The 26,143-nt window shown below is 50.5% G+C and overlaps 1 protein-coding gene across 5 annotated transcripts; it reads right to left on the minus strand.

Moving 5' to 3' along the window:
- Positions 1–1,476: 1,476 nt before the first annotated feature.
- Positions 1,477–25,363, minus strand: PPM1G (protein phosphatase, Mg2+/Mn2+ dependent 1G). 5 transcript variants are annotated; one of them, XM_075708559.1, is made up of 10 exons: positions 25,244–25,363; positions 19,933–20,002; positions 11,007–11,092; positions 8,967–9,099; positions 7,053–7,522; positions 6,486–6,623; positions 5,453–5,687; positions 3,558–3,687; positions 2,646–2,748; positions 1,477–2,210 (listed from the first exon to the last, which is right to left on the minus strand). In XM_075708559.1, exons 1-10 carry the CDS (start codon positions 25,361–25,363, stop codon positions 2,007–2,009), a joined length of 1,689 nt encoding a protein of 562 aa, XP_075564674.1. In that variant the 3' UTR covers positions 1,477–2,006. The 5 variants fall into 5 exon arrangements, with proteins under 5 accessions (XP_075564674.1, XP_075564673.1, XP_075564675.1 ...); XM_075708558.1 differs by lacking the exon at positions 25,244–25,363 and adding an exon at positions 24,374–24,903; XM_075708560.1 differs by lacking the exon at positions 25,244–25,363 and adding an exon at positions 24,694–24,902.
- Positions 25,364–26,143: the final 780 nt, after the last annotated feature.

Here is a 26,143-nt window from a genome sequence, read left to right on the forward strand (position 1 = left end):
CTTTAATGACCAGGAAGAAAGTTTAAAACCAAACCCTCTCAAGACTGATGCCTTGCAGCAGGGACAAGACAGAGGGCACACAATTCAGACAAACTGTTTTTAACTCCACTGAGCAAAACTGCCTCTCGGCTCAGCCTCCTAGGGCACTGCAGCTCCGGGCACTCCATCCAGGACTGGGATTTACCCTTCTGCACGAGGCTCTACAGCATCCTTCTGTTCCTGTTCTAAACAGGATGTGTGGAAACTAGAGGGACTTCAGAAATAACAAACGTGTTTAGGACTGGAGAAAGTAATTCTGCTCATTCCTGTGATAATTCAGTCTGTTCATTCAAAATTTGGAGGCAACTTGGCCAGCACATTTGTAACAGGGAAGAAGCACCAGGTACCAAGTTGCCCCTTAGCCAGAGTGAGACAAACCTGAGGAAACTCACTTTTGCAAAGGAAAAAATTCTCCTTGGGTGCTATACTCAGGCAGCACTGTTCTAGGGGAACACATCAGCTCATCCGGAAAGTTTCTGAGCACAGAAAGTCAGCCTGAGCAGCAAGTCTGACTGCAGCACCTGCGTGTTTGTGGCTCTAAACTCCTAACCCCGTGCAGGGCTGCAGGAGCCCAGCTTTGATGATCCAGGCACCAGAACAGCTCAGGTCTGGATGCATCATCGCTGGAGAGCCACCAGACACAGGGGCTCAAACTCAGGGCCACCGGGGAAGGGGGCTCAAAGATGATGCCAGATGCACCCATCCTGGCTGGTGAGGCATGGGCTGATTGAACTGCAGGGGCTGAGACAACGGGCCGGGACCAGGAGGGTGGAGTTTACCTTCGAAAAGGGAAGACGAGCAGTGCAAGGCATTGCCAAGGGCACTCCTCTGTGACAGGAACCCCAGAGAGCCGGAGGAAGCTGTGCCAGGTGACCTGGCCTGCAAACCTCACCTGCGCTTCCCTGTGCTCCACACCGCGCCAGGTGGAAGGTGAAGGGGCGCAGCAGCAGGGAGTAGCAGACGACCTTTCCGTCAGTGGTTCATAGCCCAGGGATTTCACTCCCGTGGGAGCAGCTGCAGCATTGACACGCGTTGTACAAGCTTTACACCATCCAGCGCACCAGGCAGGAGCTGCCTCTTGTCACACCTCGAAGAGAGCACGCAGCTAGATGGGGTGCAGCATGCTGCGGGCAAGTTAGCTCAGGAGGGTGACCGGTACCCCCGTCCCTTCAGCAGACACAAACCGTCTCCAGAGACTTGTCTCTGTGTGCAACAGACTGTCCCCAGTTGAGCCACCTCCGGGTAACGGAGAGGCAGCAGCCCCAAGCGCTGCGGCAGGGGCTGGTGCTCTGCAACCACATGGCAGAACTCAGCTGCTTCTTGTGAGCTGCAGACGCAGCCCCCGCAGCGCCGAGGCACCAGGGACGGACATTCTCCTCCCACCCCACCTTCCTCACCCCCCACCTCCAGGAAAGAACCAAGGACCAAAAGTACAGCTACGTTTTCTGGGCTTTTAGTTTGAAAAAAGTATCGATTGAAAGTGTACAACAGAACAAGGTGTGGCAGCAGCACCACAGCCAGATTGTTTCACAAATAAAAACAGAAAGGGCCTTAAATAATTGGGTGCAGATTAAAAAAACCTCAACAGTGAAAAAGTTCTTCCCTCTGAACAGAAATTCACAGGCACAGAAATGGCAACAACCACATGGAGACAATAGGGGGACATCCTTCTTCTAACCACAGGGCTCCGTGCTCACAGGCTGCCAGCTGCAGCGGGCTCCTGCGCTGTGGCTGGTGGCTGCTCCTGCGCGCAGCTCTGCCCTCGGCTCCCTCTTTGGAATGGTTACAGGTGAACAGTGCGACATGCCCTTGCTAAACATACCCGCCCCCCACCCCCCAACCAGGACACGGACAAACAAGGCCTCTGCTAAGGCTAAAAAAGGGACAAGACTTTGGAGTCTTGAGTTCAGCATGTTTAAGAAACGAGAGTCTGGTGAGCGCACAGCAAAGTCCCTGTGCGAGGCCTGCTATTCCAGCTTGGCCTTCTTGTTGTTATCACCGCCATTCTCTTCTGCTGGTGCTGCCAGTGCTGCCGTGTCCTCCAGTTTCCGCTTCCCACTTTCAGCAGGTGGGTGTGTATTACGGGGTTTGAAACTGATAATGATGCAGGTCATGTTATCGCAGCCGGTGCCATCCCCTGAGGTGTCGGGAGCCAAACACTGATCCAGCAGCTGAGGAGGGACAGGACAGGTTAGCAGAGAGCACAGACACGGCACTTTGAATAACCCGAGACACTGGGCCTGTTCTGGCGACTGACAGTGGCTTGGCGGCTGCCGGGCCAGAATGGTGCGGGCTGGGTTCAAATGCTGTTCGCAGCCAGACAAGGGACAGAAACAGCCTCAGCAGCCCTGGTTTTCTGAAAGTGGACAGCAACTCCTTTGGCTTGACAGCAACCCAGGTCAGAAACACCGGTCAGGGTGCCAAAGGAACTGGGTCCCAATTCAGAGGTGTCTCTGCTCCTGTTCCAGCCAGCACTGCAGCTCATGAGCTGCCAGATACCCCAGGTGCTGAACAAATCAGTCTGATGGGGAGGGAGGGTAGTCAGGCACCAGGCTGGGATGCAGAAACACTGTGTGCCGAAGGGATGGTGAAGCTCTGGACCTTACCTCTTCTACGATGGAGGAGAGCGGCCTCAGGACTCCATTCTCATCCTTTTGGGTGATCTTGGACTGGATGAAATCCACCACTTCCTGGCTGCTCATCACATTCCTGCAGAGAGCGGAGAGGTCAGAAGGGCAAGCGAAGGGAGCAGTCACGCCACAGTGCCCTGGGAGAGCGTCACTGTGGCAGGGAGCTGATGGGAACAGGGCTGCATGCGGTGAGGAACAGGGGGGTTCAGAGCTCAGCACACTGCGATGTCCCTCCAGCTGAGCACAGCTCCTCAGGGGCCTAACAACTCACTCTCTACAACCACCTGAAAGGAGGGTGTAGCGAGGTGGGTGTTGGTCTCGTCTCCCAAGGAACAAGCGATAGGACAAGAGGAAATGGGCTCAAGCTGCGTCAGGGGAGGTTTAGATTGGATAGTAGGAAAAATTTCTTCATGGAAAGAGCAGTCAAGCATTGGAACAGGCTGCCCGGAGAGGTGGTGGAGTCACCATCCCTGGAAGTGTTCAAAAAACAGGTAGACGTGGCACTTCAGGACATGGTTTAGTGGGCATGGTGGTGTTGGGTTGATGGTTGGACTGATGATCTTAGAGGTCCTTTCCAATCTTAATGATTCCTAGTTTTTACTTTCATTATAAATAATCCAGCCAGCAAGCCAGGAAACATGAAAGTACTACTCTACCCTTAATTGGTTTAGTGGTGGACTCAGTAGTGTAGGTTAATGGTTGGACTGGATGATCTTAAAGGCCTTTTCCAACCTAAACGATTCTATGATTCTTAACGTAACTCCCTGAGGTCATGGGGAAAAAGGGGCTGATTAGCACCCAGGGCCCTTGGGCCTTCCTGAAGCTCAGCTCCAGAGAAAGATCAGAGTAGTGGCACCCAAGAGGCAGAACTGCTCCCTCACTACTCACCAGATTCCATCACAAGCAATGACCATGAAGTCGTGGTCATCATTTATTGTCAGCACTTTGATGTCAGGCAAGGCAGAGATCATCTGTTCTTCGGGAGGCAGATTCTTGTTCCGCTTGTAGAAGTGATCACCTGTAGTGGAGAGGAGGATCAATTTCTGCTGTGGTTGGACCCTGGCAATGCTGCCTACCCCCAGTGAGAAACACTGCCCTGCCAAAGGGCAACCCCAGCAGGATCGGAGCCAGTGCTCCCACAACCAGAGCAGATCAGGCTGTGGGTGCATCAGAGAAATCTGCCACACGTCCAAGGCATCAGCTTTGGCAAGCCCAACACGCTGTTACCATGCAATGGGAAAGAGGTGCCTTTGCCGGTTCAGCATCAATTCACCCCAAACCAAATGCCACTTCTCCAACTCCTGGGGCAACGCCAGGCCAACGGCACACGGCATCTGGCAACACTGGCTGAGACCCTGCAGCAGCGCTCGTGAGATGAGCTATCACAGGTCTTGGAGGGGGCTTTGCAGCTCACCCCAGCACTACCTTGGCTTTGCCGTGATAACACTAGACGCACATTTTCCAGAAGCTCAGGCTGTCCAGGGCCAGATATTTCAGTGCGATGCCCACATCACACTGCTGGGTTCAGGTCTTCCCAAACCCCCAGTAGCCAAAGCTCACTTGAGAAAACTGATCCTCAGCTCTGACTAGCAGGCTTATGTGGAATTACATCCTAGAAAGGGACTTCTAGCGCCACCGCAAAATAGTAGCTGGAAATGCCAGTGTCTCCCTACATAAACAGATTCCTAGTTTCTGTCCTAAATGTGGTTTTATCTCTTTACCCCAGGATAATAATTTCAATGGTTTTGGTCTTTCTGCACAAGTACTCTCCACTCACACCCTTAGCTGCTGACATTTCCTTCCATTCCCTGTGTATTTCCCAATATATTCTCAGTGTTATTCACTACCTTTTCCTTAGTGCCTCCCAGCATCTATTCTGCTCAGACCGTAGCCACTGACTGGGCCAAGACCTTGTTTGGCTGCTAACAGACATGCCCAGTCTCCTAAGCCATTAATTACTCCAACACTGCTCATAAGAGACCAAAAGATGAGTACAAACAACAGCCAGGTGCTGCCTAAAGCACTGCAGCAAGGGGAATGGAGTTTGTTCAATTAAAAGGCAAGGCTGGCTCAGGCACAAATGAGCTCAAACTGGTATCAAGTTAGGTCTCCAGCAATCAACATTCCAAGGGTCCTTCAACAGCCTCCTAACAGGAAAAAAAATCCTGTTCAAAAGTCAACAGTCTGTTTTTGAGACATTTTATATGAGGTGGCTTCTGACAACCCAGCTGTTGGCACAACAGCCTTCAAGGCTTCACACACAGTCCTGCGCTGGAGCCTGGTAGGTGCTAGGTGTTGCTTTCCATTGATGTCTGCCAGTTCCATGGCCATTTTCTCTAATTAGACTGAATTCTCACCACATCAAATGTTGAATAGGTTCTACTCATCATCCAGTTAAAAACTGTTCCTTAAACTTAGCAGCTGGCAAATGCTGGAAGCATGGATGTCCTGAGCACAGCACTCGGAGGCCAAGCAGTGTCAGCATTCATAGAATCACAGAATCATGGAATGGTTTGGGTGGGAAGGGACCTTTAGAGCCCACCCAGCCCAGCCCCTGCAGTGCCAGGGACAGCTTCAACCAGAGCAGGGTGCTCAGAGCCCCGTCCAACCTGGCCTGGGATGTTCCCAGGGATGGGGCCTCCACCGCCTCTCTGGGCAACCTGTGCCAGTGCCTCACCGCCCTCACTGTAAAACATTTCTTTCTTATGTCCAGTCTAAATCTATTCTTCCTTAGTTTAAATCCATTATTCCTTGTTCTGTTCATTCACCCCCATCTTGCTCACCGATTGCCCTGGAGAGGTTGAGACCGCCATTCACTCTCCCATCCATGGTGACCTTGCCGCCAGCATTCTTTATCCTGGCCAGCTCCACCTCATCCTCTGGCTTGTGGTCATAGGACATGTCGACAGCTTTGCCGCCTTCTGACACCACGCAGCGAGAGTCTCCGGCATTAGCCACAATCAACTGCTTGCCCCGGATAAGCGCCACAACAGCAGTTGTCCCACTGTCAGAGCCAGGCTGCAAGAAACAAATGGTTTTGCTGAGACTCCTTTCCCTTGCTCCATATCAGGTCAATGAGGGAACCAGCACTAGCCACCACAGACCCAGCAGCGTTCCAAACCCCGAGGTGCTGCGTCTCACCCCTTCTTCCCATAAGCACACACAGAACAATGGAGAAAAGCCTGAGCAGGAGCGTGTTCATTGAGAGGCACGGTCAAGCAATTCCTCCATTCCAGCCTCACAAAGCATCAGTGGTTCAGGATTCCCCAGTGTTCAGCATGTCCTGCTATACCCTCAGCTCTAATGTATTGATTCCAGCCCCAGTCCAGCTCAAGCAGAAGCCTCACTGCAAGCCAGGACATCTCTCCAAAGAGAGAAGGTTGGCACCTTGGAGGCTGTAGTCCTGACAAGCTTCCTGACAACCTGGGTCCCTGGCCCATCTGCCAGCACTGCCGTGGGCTGAGGAGCCACAGCCTTGGCCTGGCAAAGAGCAATGCTCTTTCCAGGAGCAGCACTGCCAGCAGAGCAGTCCTGCTACTGTCCCGTACTCTCCTTCCACGCCAGCCCCCACAGCGGTTTCTAAGCACAGCAAACCCAGCAGTGGGGTCAGCCTCTTCGGATCTCAACTTGCTGCCCACATCCACGCCCTACCCCTCAGCCCTTTGCATAAAGTCAGGCTGTCAGCAGCTGTGTTCAGCCTCAGGAGAACAAAAGGGGTGTTTTATCCTCATCTGAATGGAAATAACTCTGCTGAGTCCCCCCGCAAGTGCCCTTGGCTCCACACTATGCTGCAGAACACAACAACAGGGTGTGCACCTCCTCTTTCCCCTCCATGCCTGGTAACAACATTTCCTCCTCTTCATCCTCATCCTCCTCTGCTTCTTCAGTGTCGTCTTCATCATCTTCATTCTCTGCCTCTTCACTACTGTAACCATCCTCATCTTCACTGCATTCCTACAAGAAACGAGACACCACCAGGAGTCACACAGGACACTCGCGGTGCCCTCCCCAGACAGCTGGTCCCTCCATCTTGGGGACAGGTAAGTTCGCCCCAGAAGACTGAGATGACCTGGTTCGTTTTCCCCACACCTGGTATCTACCATCAGAGCAGCTAGTTTCAACTACCACAGTGAATGGAGGGATGATGCATGCAGCAAGACCAAGGGCTATCCATTATGACCGCTGCACAGATGAGGGCATGTTTCCTTCAGGGTTATCTAAACAATCCCCGACACTCCCATGAGATAGTGTCAAAATATCAGCCTGAAAAACCTACTCCTAGGACACACCTAGGATGAGCCAGAGGCTCGTAGCTCAAGTACCACAGTAAGCAATGCATTCTGCCCAGCCAGAAGGCCACTCTGTCCCAGTGCTGTTTCCTACCTCACTGTCTTCCTCCTCTTCCTCAACCTCATCTGACTCATCCTCACTGTCCTCAAAAAATTTGGATTTGGTTGTGCGCTGGGGCTTTCCCGTAGAGGAGCAGGAGGGCCCGGCCTCCCCAGTAGAAGAGGTGACGGCCTCGTCACCTTTGCCTAGTTCAGGCTTCTGCAGAGCAGGGCTGTTGCCTCCAGCGCTGGCTTTGTCTGAGGTGGAGGAAATACCCGTGATTTCTTCATCTGGCTTCCCATTCTTCCTCTCCTTGTGGTCGGTAAGCTCCCCTGGGTCAGCATCTCCATTCATACTTGACTCCCCATCATGCTGCTTGCCTGTCCCCTCTGCAGTGTTCTCCCCAGCTGGAGCTAAAGACTTGTTTTTGAGGTTCTTGGTGCAGTTTTGTCCATAACGTGTGAGAAGCTCCTCAATGGTCATTGTGGCTTCTTCATGCAGAAGAGCAGCTTCCTCATTATCCACTAAAAACGGAAAGAGAGAGGGGGACGAGGACAAAGAGGGTCAGAAAGCAGGATACATCACCATAGCAGCAGCTGTGCAGCACACACTGGGTTCAGCAGTGAGCTGCCCTGACTGGAGACTGTTATTGCAGACAGGTTTCAGCAGCGCTCGAAAGGCTGATCACTAGCAGGCACAGAGAAACGCAGCCAGGCCTGCGCCGACCCACAGCTTCCAGCCGCTGTAGATGAACAATACGCAAATGGCAGGGGAATGGCTTCTAACCACAGCCGATGCACACAGTCTGCAAGTTACCCTAGTGCCTCCAGCCTCTGATCCTACCTGGCCGACTTGCAGGCAGCACAGAGCATTTAAATTAGCTGTAAGGTTGGAGGGCAAAGAGCCTCAGATTTCATGAGTGCAGGCTCATCTGAAGCTGCAGGGGAAGCAGACAGACCACTTTCATGTGCAGATTTGTTCATTAATACTGCAACTGGGAACAAGAAGTTTTTGTTACAGCAGTTGCTCCATGGGCCTTAAGCACCACAGGGATCCCAACCAGCTGTAATCTAGGCACTTACAAACAGATGACAGAATAGCTTTAGGCAGTGAATGCAGTATCTCCCAAGTGGGACATTGGACAGAAAACAGGATGACTTTCCCTAAACTATGAGCCAATGACCACCATTTCCCTATTGACATCCCCTTGGTTATAATTTTCTTTGCTAATTAATCCCCAAAGGAAAAAAAAAAAAAAAACATATCCCAAATACTCCTGAAAGTACAGGACAAAAAGAAGAAAAACCCAACCTACAAAACAAAAAACCACTCTGTCCCTGTCAGCTGGAGAATGAGGGCCAAGAAATTCAGCATTTTCAGACCAACACAGAGTGTTCAAGGTGAGAGTATCGCTTTACATCTGCTTCAAGGCTAGTCACAAGATATTCGGCCGAAAGAAGCACAGGATTCTACCCTGGGATTCACCTTCTAGCTGGCTTTGTGGTCTGTCAACTACTTGGTGGTGGAAAAGCACACTTGCTTCTTTGTGAGAAAAAGAATTGCTGAAAAGACCAGAATCTACTTCAATCCCATCTGCAGCTGGTGTCTGCCACCAGCCTGGGAGAGCTAAGCTCTGGACATCACACTGTTTCACCTCACAACTTAGCCTGCTTCCCAGCTCAGAGGGTCCTGACACATCCTAGAAATCTGCACCCCATGGAGGAAGCCCTACGGAAAACTGTGGCAGACTGGTTTGTTATTCATAGGATTAAGCTACCAAGTGAATCAGAATTCCCCTAGCACCAGCCCAAAGCAATAAACAGTGCTGAGGGATGGCAGTTCAACCCCAGCTGAAATTTAACTGAGAAATTTGGACAGAAAACCTTCTGCTAAAGGAGACCTGGCCCAACTGCTCCCAGTCCCTGGCCTGGAGCTGCAGTCTTGTCTATTCAGTGGCATCTGACTTACCATCATCTTCATCAGCAACTTTCTCCTTCTCATCTTCATCATCTTGGGGTCGCCCAGCCATCTGAGAGAGCTCTTTAATCACCTCCTCAGTGGTAAGCTTGGCATCTATGGCTAAGAAAGCATCTTCCAGGGCCTACGTATGAACACAGACATGAGAGGGTGCACAGTTTCATCCTCTCTACAGGATGCCTGCATGTCACGCTGTACAATCAAGTCTCTTCCAGAACGCACACCAGACAGAATCACAGAATGGCTGAGGCTGGCAGGGACCTCTGGGGTCCACCTGATCCAACCCCCTGCTCCAGCAGGGACACCCAGAGCCAGTTGCCCAGGACCATGTCCAGACAGCTTCCGAATAGCTCCAAGGATGGAGACTCCATCACCTCCCTGGGCAACCTGTACCACCCTCACAGTGAAAAGTGTTTCCTGATGTTCAGAGGAAACCTCCCATGGCCCAGTTTGTGCCCAAGGCCTCTGGTCCTTCCTGGCCCTGGGCACCCTGGAAGAGCCTGGCTCCATCCCCTTCATCCCCTCCCCGCAGGTATTTACAGACATGGATTCAGTCCCCTGAGCCTTCTCTGCTCCAGGCTGAGCAGTCCCAGCTCCCTCAGCCTCTCCTCACAGGAGGGATGCTCCAGTCCTTCAGCAGCTCGGTGGCTCTCGCTGGACAATCTCCAGTCTGCCCACGTCCCTCTTGCACTGGGGAGCCCAGCACTGGGCCCAGCACTCCCGGGGTGGCCTCGCCAGCGCTGAGCAGAGGGGAAGGATCCCCTCCCTCCACCTCCTGCCAACACTCCTAATGCAGCCCAGGACACCGTTCGTCGCCTTTGCAGCAAGGGCGCGTTGCTAGTTCACGGCCAACTTGGTGTCCCCCGGGGCCTTTTCTGCTGAGCTGCTTTCCAACCGGCTGTCCCCTGGCACGTGCTGGTGCTACGGGCTCGTTCCTCCCCGGGGGCAGGACTTTGCCCTTCCCCTTGCTGAACTCCTCCAGGTTCCTGTCAGCCCATTTCTCCGGCCCGTCCAGATCCCTCTGCACTACGGAGCAGCACGACCCTCCGGTGCACAGCTGCTGCTCCCAGCTTGGCGTCACCTGCAAACCTGCTGAGGGTGCGCTCTGCCCCATCCTCCAGATCATTAACGAGGACGTTAAATGAGACTGGACCCAGTAGTGACCCCTGGGGTACCCTGCTCGTTACTGGCCTCCGACTTAGACTTTGTGCCACTGATCACCACCCTCCGGGCCTGGCCACGCAGCCAGTTTTCAATGCACCTCGCTGTCTGCTCATCCAGCCCACGCTTCCGCAGCTTCTCTAAGGATCTCATGGCACACTGATTCACAGCCTTGTTGAAGCCACAGGGGACCTGGGGACAGGATAGCATTCAAAGCCACTGTGGGGAACAGCTCAGCATGCAGGCTCCTCTACTTAGCAGACAGGCTTATTGCAGTCAACGAGCACAGCCAGCTTGGGATCAGCAAAGCACGACACTTGCGTGTTTCAGCCTAGAGCAAGAGCCACACACTGGTTCAAGTTTGCTTTGTAGACTATTCTCAGTCTAGATGTAAATGGAAATTCTGGAGGGACTGCCTTCCCCTCACCCATACTGCTACAGATCCCAGCACCCAACCCATGGAATACCCGATATCAGATCAGGCATTAGTACTATGAGGGAGAATTACAACACAGGGATCGCTTGGTGGAAGCAAGACACAAACTAACCTCCCACCTCTGAGAAAAGCTACCCCCACCCCCTGAAAAACAACCCACCAAAACCACTCAAAGAACCGGCCCACACCTTTGACTGGAATGAGTCTGAAAATAAAAAAAAAGGCAAAAAAAGAAAGCTGGAAAATAGAATATTTGTCTTTGAAAATACAATCAACACCTGATGTACACTCCTAGAAACAAGGAAGGGAAATTAAAATGGAAGACATGGCAGACAGACCTTGGAGGGACAGGGCCCTGCACATAAGTGTTAGGTACCTAAAGAAGGGCTTTCCTCCGCATTAGTGCTTGTTTCAGGGCAGAGCTAGATTCTTACCTTTTGCAATTTGCCTTCCTTATAGGCCTTCTGGTCTTTGATTATCTCAGGAAGATACTTGGCACAGTAGAGGGCAACTTCTTCTCCTGAAAGAGAGCAGAAATAATTTAAAGAGGCTGTCCCTCCCAGAAGCAAAATGCACTCTTGAGCAACTGAACTCCTGAGGCACATCTTGGGACGCAAACCAGAACTAACCCAGACACAGAAAAGTCACACAGCAACACACCTCCCAGCAGGCTGCATCTCCAGAACCGCAGGGTTTGCTGATGACCTCTGGCAAACCTCAGTGAGTTCTTACCTATCAGGTTTGGCCAATGCCATAAGCTTCTGGAAAGGGAGCTTAGGCCCATTTTGGCACTTAGGCCAACTGTTTAGGCCTGTCCTACCTAGGAAGCTCTATTTTCACATGTAAGCACAGGTATAAACAACAAGCAGGGGAAAAAGGAAGCTTTTGGTCAAGGGAAGGTCTTTCTCAGAGCATTACCAACACCTGACGAGCAGCACAAAAAGCGTTGTATATTCCAGTGTGTGTTCTAGACCAACGAAAATACAATGCCCCAGCCTTGAGAGAAGCCTTCCATGAAGATGGGGGTCCTGATCGGTAGAGCAGTCATCCTGGTACGGGAAGGTGCGCGTGTGTGCGCAGCATGGGTGAACGGTGGCCAGAACACCACGCTGCCCAGAGCGCAGAGGACAACTTGGATTCACGCTCAGCAACACAAACCAGGCACCCACTCCTAGAGCAGCTGAAAGATTTTCAAAAGCTGGAAACACGCCAGCAGCTCAGTAATTAATACTGTCAAGTATGCAACAGAGTGCAGGAGACATTTTTCGTGATCATGAAGGTGCTGTTAAGAGAGGAGGAAGATTAAACAGTGAGGGACTGTGAATTTCTGTAGTTCATCTCGGCAAAAGGGACCAGAAAGAATAGTGCAACTTGCAAGAGATCAATCTAGCAATTTAGGTTTTTATATGAGAGGCAAAGAACGATGTCGGGCATAGTGACCTGGCTCACAGGTCACGAGGAAGAAAAATTAGAGCTAGAAACTGAGAAACAAACTCAATGACAGCCACAGAAGGGTGGCAGAGAGGGCAGCAGGGCAGGCCACAGGCAGGTGGAGGGCCCAGCCGCAGGGTCCGTGCTTGAGACTCTGCTGGATGAGCCATCCTCCCAGTCGAGACTCTCCGCGCACTGCTGGCTTTCCTAGGGCTATCGGTGAAGGCAAGAGAGCCGCGCGTGCTCCTTCCTGGCCACCGAAGGAAGGTTTTTACAGCAGAGCTCTAACAGCCACTCAACTCTTGATCTCCCTGCTAGCACGTCTCAGCTTCCCTCCCATTCTTCCGGACAAACAGAGGCTGTGCAGGTAGCTGGGCACAAAGAGAAGTAACGCACACAAGAGCAAAGCTCTGCGAAGGGAAGGGGAGCAGGGGAATCGAGGGGAAAGTATGAGAAGGGTGGGAAGTAGCTAGCCGTCAGCTGAGCAAAGGGAGAGGCAGAGGGAACATAGCAGGAAGCGAAAAGGTGAGATTTGAGAGAAAGAAAGAAACAGCAGACAAGGGACTTTTCAGATGTGCCTGCAGAGAAGGGATCAAGTGGCCATAGACAAAGAACAGAAACCTTGCAAAGCAGTTGCTGCTAAAATATTGCTGCAAAAAGTTCAATTCTGTGGCTGCAGAAAACAAAATGACTGAGCTCTATTCTGACCATGCTCTCAAAAATGCGGGGGCGGGGAAGAGGAAGGTCACAGAAAAAGAAGTGATCTAAGAGAGAAACAGGAGTGACCCTAGCATTTTAATGAGAACTTAAAAGGGAATACCAAGGTGACCTGACAATCACAGAAAAACAGCAGAAGACCAAAAGACTGGCCGGCCCTTATAGGATCTCAAATGAAGAGGACTGACAATTAACGTCCATTGACATGGGCTTAGGGAAGCAGATATTGCCAATCCAGCTCAACATCTGCTCTTAGAGATACTATGACTTTGCTTGATAAAACTAAGCATGCTAATGTAACAGATTTAGGTAAGGTGTATAACTTGCATATACATACATATATGTATATAAGACAGCACTTTACTTAAAAAGTTGAACTTTCAAGACAGCACATGCTGAATAGATTAAAGAACTGCCAACCACCAGTCACGAGATGGAACTGAAGAGACAATCACAAGGGAAGACGTGTTTATATGCAGCTTTGAAGGACTGGTTCCAGACGATACTGTAACATTTTTATTAAAGAGCCAAAGTAACACAAAATTTGTATGAGAAAATTACACACAGAGGGAGTGGTGACCAATGACAGCGGTAGCTCTTCCAGATCAATTGATGAACTGGGGGAAGTGAGCAGGGGCTGCTCAGAGAGGTACAGCCACCAAGGAAAAATGCGTGCACAGTCTTGGATCGTGGCAGAAAATGCTCCATGAGATGGTCCTGGAACAACGTGCCAGGAGCGCACCATGCGCGTCCTTTTATTTAGGCTGCTTTTACTTAGAGCACAAATTAGCAGGCCATAAAACAACAGCCCTGAAGCACTTGCAGAGAACACCGACAAGCGCTACATCCTCGCTCGTGTGACAAGGCTGGAGTGGACCAGCCTGGCCCAAGGGTGCTCGGGGCAGTTTGCTGTGGGGACACAGCGCTCCACCGCGCATAAAGCTGTTCCAGGTGAGTTCCAGGACTTGGCCGGCACCTCGGTCGAGACCTAGACGTGATGGCAATGCACTCCCACATAAAGGCTTGACCAGTAAGCAAGGCGGTGCGCTGAGTGTGCCTCAGCAGTCCGAGGAGGAGAAAAACTAGGAAAACTGCAGGAATATCCAAATCAGGAACTACAGGACAGGGAGCAGACCCGGTGGGCTGCCGACACGACCGCCGGTCATCACAGGGGGCAGCTGCAATCTTCTCCAGTTTCTCTTCCACCCTGCAATCATTCCTGCCTGCCCAATCTGGGCCAGCATAATGGCGCCGACATCTCTTCCTCATCTCACTTTGACGCTCTCTGGGGCACCGAACTGCATCGTCCAGAGCGTATGACAGAGACACGGGCGGGTCACCTGCACACAAGCCCTGCTGTGCCCTGCGGCTCTTCAGAGGCTTCCCCGACGGTCTTACACAAATGCTAAAGAGGAATGGGGTGGGTAAAAGCCCGCATCGCTCGTACCAGCTAACTGTTCTGGCAGAACTGGCCACAGCTACCTGCTGAGATCAAGAAGGGGGAAACAGAGCAACCGAAGGGCACCCCGCTTCCCTGCCCAGCAGGGTCTGCAGATGGGGCAGCAGCTCTGTGCAATCTGTGCTACTGGAAGCAGCTGACAGATCTAATAATACCAGCGTGGACACCTGATCACCCACCAGATGGAAAAGATGACCCAACGGTGCAATCTTCCTGCCGCAGCTAGGGACGAGGGATTTTCCTCACAGCAACAAGTAGCTTCATCTGAGGAAGCTACCGACAGCTTTGCAGCCTTGGCCCCAGTACGTCCCCCGTAAGCAGGCAGGGCACGGGGCTGGAGCACAGACTGCAGGAAGACGCTTTCCACAAGCCTGGCAGCACCGTGCAAAGCAATGCAATAGAGGAAGATCTTTCTCTGTCACCACAGAAGCAGGGAGCCAGCCCCAATATGAAAAACGCTGGCAGTTGAACAAGCCATTTCTTTGAAACAGGGACACTGAGATTAAATAGTGATTGGGGAACATCCAATGTGCCTGACTGTGGCTACCAAAAGACAAATTACTGCAAGAGAATTTGTAGGTGCCACAGAAGACAAGAAAACTTTGCTGCTTCCTGTGCAGCTCCAGCACAGATGTCACAAAAGGCATTTCTGCTGCAAACTGATGAGGCTTCACACAGGACCCTTTTGCCAGTCTCCTAGACTTCTCTCCGTTGGCTGCAGCTCACCCTCAACAGGCCACCCTCTGCGAGCAGAGCTGGTCACGGTGGTAACCTGCCTCCCTTGCTCAGAGGACACAAAGGTGCTCACTTACAGTGTTTTAGTCAAAACATTTAGAAAAACAAGATTCTCCTTTGGAGTCCTCCGCAAGGAGGAAGCAAGAGAAGGATGAGTGCATGAGTAGGATATAGCATAGCAAGGTAAGTGCGAGGAGCTGCCACCCACCTCGCCAAGGTGGCCAAGACTTGGACTATCTCCCCGGGGGAGGAATGAAGTCTGTTGCTTGCACCTTTCAGACAAGGCTCTACACACTCCAGGGTGCATTTTAAACTGCAGTCGGAGTCCTGGCACTGGCAGTTTTAGGACAGCAGGGGAAAGAAAACCTCACCAAATGCAATTTCCACCTCTTCACACTTCCCTGAGAAGTGGGACAGAGCTGAGAGGCAGAGGAACAAAAGCAGGCCCCGGTACCCATGGGTGTGCAGTGCCTTCAGCTGTCAGGGACGTCAAAAGCTTCAGGGGCTGAACACTTAAGAGAATCCTATTACTCACATGTAACCATAATACATAACCAACAATGAATCCACGATCACATCTTCCATGTCTCCAGTGTGAAACCCACTGTAAAGCTCTCAAAGTCTCCATGAATCATTTTATTAATGTCTTCTAGAGGAGCAGCATCCAGCAAAGCAATGCCAAAGCTTCAGCTGCATTTCTTGCTTAATGCGACACAGATGCAGTAGTAGGAAGGTCTTCAGGAAGTTAGAGTAAAATATATAACATGTAGCACTGAACGCAGTGAAAAAGTAAGTATCTGGAGGAGTCTTCAGAGTGTGTACCTTTACGTTCCTACAACACGTTAAAAAGAGACTGCTTTTGTTTGCAAGAGAGCACGTGGAGTTCTCGGGATGTCTGAAAGACCACACAGAAAGGTGAAAGCATACATGGAAAAGTTCAGGTCTCGGAGCATATTTCTGCATGGCTAGACGCCCCTGCCAAAACCCACATCTGATTCAGTTTTAAAAGCAGGAATCGCATTCAGATGAAATATGGAATGAAGTCAATTTATCTCGGCATTTCAGGCAAGCCTGGCTCCAGAGTACCTAAGACCCAGCTGGAATCTCACTGCAGTATGATTTCTCCATCTCCAGGAGCACAGGCTTGAATACGACATGTGAAGACAAGAACGGGCAGCAGCCTCAGGGCAGAAACCTAGGCACGAAAAAGGCCTCCAGAGATACAGGTTCCTAGATCACATCTTTTTCGGTGCATGTACATGCACAAACCCATCCTATCTCATCTTCACAAGGCTGAAAGTAGATCCCACTCCAAGATTTGATCTGTATTTAGACACATACACACCATTTGAATACAAAACAAAGCAAGCTTAGAGACAAACAACAAATAAACTAGCTAACAACAAATATCACAGAATCCCTATGGATTGGAATACTATGCCAAAAACAGGGAAAGAAAAAAATTAAGGCCAGAGTATTAACTCCCACCCTGAGACAAAGACAGGGAGGGATAATGCTAAGGCAGGCCAGAAGGCAAGATGACCAGAACAGTGCAAGAGAGATCCATTGCTCTGCATTCAAACTGGAAAAAAATTACAACAGGGCTTGGTGTATTCAAATTAAACACCCTGGTAGGAGCAAAAAGAAAACCTCACTATGATAATGTTGACCTCTGAAAAGGGGGAGCTACGTGTAAATGAAGACACTTTACATTAAAAGGAAAGGAAATGAAAAGAAACAGCTAAAAGGATCAAGCATGTGTAGATAGCAATAAAGATTGGTCAGAAACACCATTCTGGAGGTGCAGAGTACCTGTATATCATTCTCCAAGATTTGGGAGCAGGGAGGCCAGGGCAAGTAAAAAGGCAACTGGGGAAGGCAAAAAACCAGCAGCATCTTTCAAAAACTGGAAGTCTTGTCCATGGGGCAAAACATAAAAGAAAAAATGATGAGTGAAATGGAAAGCTTAAATATGAAAAAAAACCCAACCCCACCCTTTTTCAAGGAACACAATAATAAAAACTTTTCCCAACCTGCCTGGAGCGGGAAGCCTACTGGAGAGTTTAAGGCTGATAGATGAGCAAGGTATAAAAGAAAAGCTAAACTCATTCTTTGCACTGGCAGCTAATAAAGCTTAGAGAGGTTCCCACCCTAAAACCTTCTTTTACATGGGACAGACCTGAGGAATTGTTTAAACCTAAAAAACTTAGGTATCAATAAAATCATACAAAAGTAGAGACAGGCAAAGTTGATTTTCAGAGTCAGGTTCAACTATATGCATATCCTTCCTGATAAGGTTTGTCTAGGAATAGCTGTAGAGATTCAATCACTGGAAATATAAAACACAAGTTAGAAAACCATGCCAGAGCTTTGCCATTCCGATTAATGCCTTTCCCTGATGTCTACCTTGAATCTTTCCTATTTTACTTTAAAAAACCCAAACACATTACTTCACGTCCTACACTAACGGGAATGTCGTAAGAGTGTCACAAGTCTTTCTAAAGCCTAGCACATGAAGTAGCCCTTCCTGTTAGCTGAGAAACTAACACACTGATCTTGAAGAATAGATCGGTTTGATATTATTAATTCTTGACCCGTTTTTGCTAGCTGCTACTTATCTTCATATCTGCTAGATGCTCACAAACGGTTTCTGAATGCCTGCAAGAAATAACATTAAGTTGAATAGTTGCTAAATCCCTACAGCCTTTTTCCTTTGTCCTTCTCTGCCTTTCAAAACCAACCCAATGTTCTCAAAGATAATCTTCAGGATATCAGCAGCTGCTCCACCCAGGTCTCTGCACGCTCTAAGATGAAGTTCAGGAGGAAAATAATTTCAAAACATTCAATCTAAATGCTTCAGACTGAGACCACATCTTTTGAAGAACTACTAGTCAGCTACCTACCCAGGCTGACCTTTTTAATAATGACTACTGCAAAAAAAGGTCTTAAACTCTTATTTACAAATTGGCAGAATTAGATAACTCAGTTCTAAAGGAAAATGAGAAATCATGAACTGCGGTACGTAACCTTCCACTTGAATCTGCTCTGCGCTCAGAAAAATGAAAGGCATACATATACCAAAAAAGAAATTAAAAAGCCTCAGAGTGGTGGAAATTGGGTTCACAACTCTACAGACCATCATATCTGGTATATGAACGCCGCAAACAGTAGAAAATGCAATAAATGGAGTTAGCATATACATGGATAGATATGGTAGAACGGGCAGGGGTTAAATATCACAGACTGGTCAATGGTTTTTTGAAGAGTCAATGAGCAGGAGGAAATAGGTATTGTAGCTGACCTACTCCATATAGATTTTCAAAAAGCTTTCAAATAAATCATCAAATGTTTTACATACTAAGCTGCCATGGGAAAAGAAGTAAGGTTTGATAGAAGCAGTTAGTTTTCAAAATGGAGGATGGCTACTAGGAGCATACCTTGAAGACTTAAGTTGTTCAACATCTACATAAATAATCTGGAAAAGAAGTGATGGATCATTCAGAATGATGAAAACTAAAATAATTTGTAAAATTTTACAGCAGGATCTTGTGCTTTTGTGTGATATTGGCAGATGAAATTCCTCACTGACAAAGACAAGAACATGAAAAAAAGAAAGGACAACCAACCTCCATACGCTCATCGGATGGACTCAAAGCCATCTATTACCACTTAGGAAAGATCTGGAAGAAACTGGGGACAGTTCTAAAAATGTCAGCTTACAGTTTATTTGTACAAAAACAGCTAACACATTGTTAGGAATCGTTAGGAAAGGAACTGAGAACAAAGCAGAAAACACTTATGTCACAATAAATTCACAGTATATCTGTAACTTGAAAGCTATGGGCAGTTCTTATCAGCCTAACTAAAAGCATGTTGCAGAGCTAGATGATGTCCAGAAAAAAAGGAGAAATATAATCAGAGCTGTGGTACAATGTAATGTTTGGAATCCATGGCTATATCCAACAACAGTAGCCTAATGAGTTCCATGGCCCAGGCATTTCATCACCTATGCTAAAAATTACTAGAATGATCCACAGTGCAATTTTCACATAAGTTAGTTAGCACTCATAATTTCTGGACACAGTTCAGGCTTTAGTAGGAACCGGGGACCAACAGACAGTTTGGATGCAGCCACACTATGTTAAATGCTAAGACAGCTTAACAGCATCAGCGTGGCCAGACTGTGCCAATTGACCTCAGGGCTGGAAAACGGGTGCTGCTGTCATTTAATAATACAGATTCAGCTGTATGACCAGAGACAAGTCTAGGAGTCTTCTGACTGGAAGAAAGGACATCGAGTCCAAAATTACAAAAGTGAAAAGTGCTAACGGAATGATTATTTGCTAATTTATCGTAAGTGTTGGGGATACGGTGGTGAAATTATCAGCAGTAGATTTAGAGCAAAGTCTTTTTTCAAATAATAAAGTTCTATACAAAACATCCTATACAAATAATCACCAAAGATATAAGCCTGGTTTAAAATGCAATTACACAAATTCATGAGGAGTTAGTTCATCAAGACGACTCGAGTGTGTCTATAAAACTGAACGGCCGCAACGTCTAGCTCAGGGAGCCCTTAAGTAGGGAATGGAAGCTGGGAAGGTATGTGAGGGGATGGATCCGCCTGTTCTGGTTTTTCACTCTTTCCTTGGGCAACCAGTACTGGCAACCACCAGAACATGCTGACTAGAGGTCAGACCTTTGGCCCAATCTCATGTAGTTTTTCTTACCACCACTCTTCTATGACTATCCTGTCTAGCTTATTCACCAAGAAAACAGCCATTCCTAAAAGTTTTAGAAGATGGAATGCAAACTGCATTTCAATTTTGTATCAACCCATGACCTTCCTTCTAGAAACCCTAAGAAACTTTTGGAACCTTAGTCAATAATATTTATCAAAGAAAATGCTTCTCAAGAAGGAGCAAGCTTTCTAATGACAGATGCTTGCCCCAGCAGCCACTGGGCAGCCTAGAAGAGCCACACTGAAGGACTCTGAAGAGAACAGTGGATGCACTTACCTCCGTGTCCATCGTAGACTGAGAACATGGCTGTTTCACTGTCCAGCTCGGGTATGCAGTTGTGTGCATCCTGAAAGAGAAAGCAAAAGCCTGGGATGACTCAGATTGCACTAGACCCCCGCAGGGACGTGGGAGAAAGGAGCAGGGAGGCTATGAGCACTGACACAGGGATTCTCAACTCTGGAGGGAGAGCAAGAACAGTAAGAAAGCCTCCTCTCATATTCTGACAAGCTTACCTGGCGAGCACTCATCTTTAGAGAGGGGGCATGGATCTTTAACGTTATAGCGCTGTCTGTGCTAGAGCAGTAACACAGCCCTGTCACCATGAGATTGTACTGGAAGCGCCTTCAGATCCTCAGTACAACTCCTCTGGATATGGCCAAGCTCAAGCTAGGATCACATCCCTCTGCTCATGGTACCTGTAGTGCCTGCGTTATTGCAGTAGCTCACAGTCCTTAAAGAACACGAGGCAGCAAGCTGTGCTCTATTGCACAGACCGGTACCTATGCTGAGGGCTGTCTAGCTGAGCATAACTACAGAAATACAAGTTATGCTGGTACCGATACACTGCCAACTTCCCCCCCCCAGACAAATGCAACTGGCTCAAGGTCACCCACGGAGCCCGGCCATTCCCACAGACACTCTCTTCCCCAGGCCTTGCCAAACAAGAGCCATGCAAACTGGAAAGCCGCTCTGATGCGCTGACGAAGCCAGAAGGTCAAACATGGCACCTCCTGACCTCATGCCTTCAACCAGCTGTAGCTTTGCTTTTGCCTGTCCTGGTGAGTATGGTCACAGACAGCAACAGTTGTCTGTCCAAACAGCCAGATGAAAGGCAGCCTTGCAGGACACAGGATTACCACATCCAGTGAGAACAAACAACTGGGCTGGAAAACCTTCTTTTGGGACAAAGGCTCCTTCCTGCTCTCCTAGCCACGCGGGATGCTCCAGGAAGGCACTGCTGGCCCCAGGCACAGCTATCGGACAAGCAAGGCAAAAAGCCTGGCTTCTTTCAAGTGTCTTTTAAGCAGTGAAGCAACGGACAAGCAACCGGTCAACGAACAGTGCAAAAACCAAACTACAAACCCAGGTATCACTTCCTCAGGCAAGACACACATCTTGCTTCTGGCAACTGTCCAGAAACCCCGAGAATCTCTGGGGCAAACCAGAGGGAAGGTTTGGCAGATGAAGGTGTATCCCAGGTGCGTTTTGGGCTTAAATACCAAAATGCATCCAGCCCTTCCCTGTGCATGCTTCCAAGCGACAAAGATCAACAACATATAAGCTATACATGCTGAGCAACCTTTCTCTCCACAAGGTCTCCCGAGAACAGCAGACTTTGAAGAAGGCACCGCCCCGATTTTACAGCCAGGTGCCTGACCTCTTTCACAAGTTCAGTAAGCAAACTGGACTTGGCTATCCCAATGCAAAGCCTAGAGCTGAATGGATGGACTGACTCTTTCTCCTAAACCCTCCCCCTGCCCAGCTAATCTCCTAACATTCCTTACAGTTCAAGCCCTAACCTACCAACTTACAGCCTGACCGCACCCCACATGCTTTTGCTCAAAAACAATCATGTGATATTTTAAACGTGATCTAGTCTCTTTTCTGTGGTTCAAGTTCATCACCTTAAAGTTAAATGTGCTACAGTTGCTCCAAAGCACTGTGCTTACTCCAAGACAGCTGGCTGAAAGGTTTGGATGTGTCCATATTGCCAGCTATAACCCAAAATTTCCAGATACACACAGAGCTACGCTTGCTGCACAGCCAAGTAGCAGAGCTCAACAGTTGTTTGTTTTTTTTTTTTTATTGTAGGACTCCTTGGATAAGAGCTCTTTGCCCTCTGGAGTCCCACAATCTTAGAAGAAGAGAACTCCATTCCCCTGCAATTTCTACCAAGTGCTAAGGAAAACAGAAAAAGAGAGGTTCTGGGTTTATGCAGCACTTAAATGCAACTCCTGAAACTGTGATGAAAACAGTGCCTGAACAGGCAAATTACAATCTTTGTTCAAAATGAAAAAAATTAAGTCTGAATTATAATGTAGGAAATTTAACCAGAGAGCTCACTGGAGATAGCAAATGAAAATAAGAACGCTCACTGTTCAGAGCATTTACAGAAGCTAGTGAGACAGCAAAACCACAACAAAGTACCTGGGATAAGTCCCAGGTGACTAAACAGCAGTTTAATTAGAACAAGTAATGCAAATGCTGCTGGGGAGGAAACCCAATATTGGCAGCAAAAACGGTTTCTCTACTCCATTTGTAAAGCACTCACCGCAACTTGTCCTGGGCCCGGACCGGGGCACTGCAGTCAAGGAGGGCAGACAAACGAGGCTGGGCGGGAGACGGTTCAGCTCCCGTGCTGCGCGCAGGGCTTGCTCTACACCGCTCTGAGCACAAGTGCCAGTGGCTGTGCCAGCCAGGCCGCGCGCCAGCCCCTGGCATTTTCAACGCTAAGAGCAGGTCAGGGAGCATCTGGCTGACTGCTAAGACCACCTCGTGCTGCCAGCACTGAAGGCTGTCAGTCACAAGTCTCCATCCATGCTTCCAGGCCTCGTAAGCTGTCTGCAGCAATTGTCCTCCAAGTAATCGTGATCTCGTACTCTTCAGACCGAGAAAGAGCTCAGAAATCCTGGATGCCAGCTTTCTGTCATCTAGCCTTCCCCTCAAGGGTGGCATGATTCAAGGTGCCCCTCAGCTACCTCAGTGGTCACTACAGCAGTACTGAAAAACAGTACGTTTGAAACATCAAATTCAGTTGAAATTAGCAAACAAGTGAAAACTGACAGTTAATTTGACAAATCTCTCTATTTTGAATTAAATTCTTGCATTTTTTGAAGCAAGGACTTTTCTTCTGAGCCCAGGAGTGAAATGAAGCTGCATGCAGGGATTGCTGGCATCTCATCCTGGACATACGGTCAGAACTGTGCCAAAGAGCTCAGAGAAGCCCCATCCAACTACCTCCCAAGTGCCTCCGGCACCTTTCACTGTATCCCAGAGCACTCCCCTCTGCACCATAAAGCCATCTTCAGCTTTTTCTCTTTCCTTATTTGCTCATAGTACCTAACGCTATTTTTTTTGTATCCTTATTCTTTGGGTCCCTCATCTGCCCAAAACATTTTCTTATTCACAAAGCAACCTCTCTGGACTAAGAATGGATTTTTATTACAGTATTTCTTCAGAGCCCTATATACCTACCTAACTTACGTTTTAGGAGCTCTCAAGTGAAAGGCAACAGACAACTCCTTTACACCCTTGTACACACTGACTGGCTTCACTAACATAACACATAACTAAAGCCTTAAGTGTAAACATTTGCTCAGAACTTTATCCAAGCCTTACAGAAGAGTGAACGTACAATTAAACACGAAGAAAAGGAAAAAAACACAAGACGTGACACAGAGAAGAACATGTAGCACTGGAATGCCAGAAAATGCAACACAACTATCAAATTCTGCTCAGCTGTATGTGAAACAATACATGGTTCTCTCCCATCACAGACTTAAAGCAATTTGCAGCAGGTTCAACTTGTAACACAAGCATTCCTGCCATCTCATTTCTTGTGATAACATAGCTAATCCATGTCTACACCAACGTCCTCAGTATCGCTCCTGCCAACAGGGAGATAAGCTAAAGATGTTGGCTAGTGCAGAAAACACAGCTGCAAGCTCTGGGCCTCATCCAATTTCCATAAAGGTCAACAGCAGCAAGAACAGATTTCAAATAGTGAAATTATGAGCCAATGTCCCACCTGCGGGCAGGCTACTTTAGCCCACCAGCATTATAAATAGGAGCAACTCCCCACTCTCCCTCAGCCAAGCCCGTCTCCTTAAAACACTTTCAGCCTCTGCGCACCAAGGATGCCAGAACGCTGCCTGCATCCAGCCTCTTACACACGAGCTAATCGCCTTGCAGAGCTTACACTGCACAGCACCTCGGCGTTCCAGCAACGTCCCTGTGCCACCATTTCACCCCTCCAGAGGTCACCGGGAGGGACCGGCTGAGACGCTATCAGTCACAGTCAGCCAAGTGCACACACGCTCTGAGTGCATCTTAAGAGCACAAGCACCAATTCTCCTGCCTCTTCTACCCTGGAAACTAGTGCCCACGCTTTCACAAAGCTCTGATGCACACAGAAAAGAGGAAACACCTGGTCACTGTTTTGTCACCAGTGAGACTGCCGTAACATTTCAGTAGCAGTAAGGTATCTGATAGCATGGCTCATGAAACCGTATTTGCAAAAAATCAATCCCTGACAGTCTGAATTGGCCATCCTCCCCAAACTAGCCACAGGGCTCCACGCCAGAAGGCTGCTTTACCATGTTCAGAGGAGATGTACCCTGCGGGGGGGCTGCAGGGACCAATATTAATCCTTATCTAATTCAGCTTGTTTGCTGGCTGCCTGGAAGGGAAAATAAACCAGCACATTAATGGTACTCACAGAGAGTGTTAAAGTCAAAGAACAAGTGACTGCTGGCAAGGCAGAGCAGTAGTCCCAGCAGCTCCGCATTGCCCTCACACAAGCAGCTTTACAAGGTAGCCCCAAGAGACCCCCCCACCGGGCGGAGCGTGGGCAAGCACCTGGCTCCTGCAGCCAGGTATTTATCCTGCGGCAATTCATTCGCCCCGTAAGGAGCCTAGCTGATAGGATGGTAAAGCCAGGAATGGCTACAGGAGACTGAGAGCAGCACTGAAAACTCCTCCAATAAATTTGCCTAGGAAAAAAAAAAATAAAAACAGGGAGAGAGAATAAAGACTGACACTTCATTTCTGCCTGGAAAGAAAAGCTGGGATTTTGCCTGAGAATTTTTCATTTGCTTTCATTCGGCGCTTCATCCCAAGCACTAAAGGGTCCTGATGGTCGGGCTGGATGATCTTAAAGGTCTTTTCCAGCCTAAGCGATTCGACGATTTCCGCCGCTTTTCAACCCAGCCTCTCCTCCCTGCCGGGATTTCTCGGGCCGTAGGCGCCGGGAGAGCCCCCGCCGAGGAACCGCCCGGTGCCCCAGGAAGCGGGGCGCCTCTCCTGCGGGTCCCGGCGGGGGCCCCGGCAGCACCGGCAGCACCAGCCCCTCCCCGCTGCCCCGGCGCGGGCACCGCGGCCTCAGCGCCCCGCACCCGCGGGAGGGGCCGCCCGCCCCCCCCGTCCCTCCGGTGGGCGCCGGCGGGGCCGCCCGCCTGACGGCGCGGGGCCCCGGGAAGCGGCCGGCGGCGAAGGAAGGCTCCCCGCCCGGCTCGCCGCTTGGAGCCGCGGGTCCGGGGGTTCCGCCCGGCGGGCCCGGCGGGCAGCGGCCGCCCGGGGCCCCGCTCACCTCCATGGAGACGCGCCAGCCCTGCATGGCGCTGAAGCCGAAGTGGAGCGGGCGCGGCCCGAGCCCGGCCCCGTCCCCCGAGCTCTTCACCGTGTTGGGCTGCGACAGGTAGGCGCCCATGGCGCCGCGGCGGCCTCCGCCGGCGGACCCGGCCCCCGGCGCGGCGGCCCTGCGCGGAGGGGGGGGGGCGGCGGCGGCGGCGGCCGGACCGTACCGGGCGGCGGCGGGGGGCGCGAGCGGCCCAGCGCGGGCGGCGAGGCGGCGAGGGCGGCGGAAGCACCCACCAACGGGCCGCCGAGCGGAAGTCGCGCGGCCGGAAGCGCGGGCTATGGAGTCGCCGCGGGGGGACGGCGCTCAGCCCGCGCGGCCGCGGCCGGAAGCGGCTACCATAGAGACGAGCGGCGGCTAGCGCGGCACGGCGGCCGGCAGCGCGCTCCGCTCGGCCGCCTCAGCCCCGCCGGCGCTCGGCCGGCGCTCCCCGCCGCCGGCGGTGCCTGCCCATCGCGGCCTGCCCTGCGGCTCACTCCTGCCAGCGCCGCGGCCTCCCCCGCGCCGGCCCGGCCGCACTCCGCCGCAGCCCTTCGGAGGCCAACTGGCCCTGCCGCCCTGGGGAGACAGAGGCGGCGGCGGCCGCCCCAAGCACTCTATCTTATGGCGAGGAAGGGGCTCGGGGGACTCGGGACCGGCGGCACCACTGCCTGCCCGTGGCGTGGGGCGGCCCCACGCTCACCCGCCCGGCGGGGCGGCGCGCCCTCCCAGCGTGGGGCCGGGCCTGGGCCCTCCCAGCGTGGGGCGGGGCCCACCCGAACGCACCCCCACTGCCCCGCACACACTGAGGGGGCGGGCGCGCCCCATCGCCTTATATAAACTTAGCCACGCCCACCGACCAATCAGCAGAAG

The sequence above is a fragment of the Pelecanus crispus genome, chromosome 3, assembly GCF_030463565.1.
Source record: "Pelecanus crispus isolate bPelCri1 chromosome 3, bPelCri1.pri, whole genome shotgun sequence".
Lineage (NCBI taxonomy): Eukaryota > Metazoa > Chordata > Aves > Pelecaniformes > Pelecanidae > Pelecanus > Pelecanus crispus.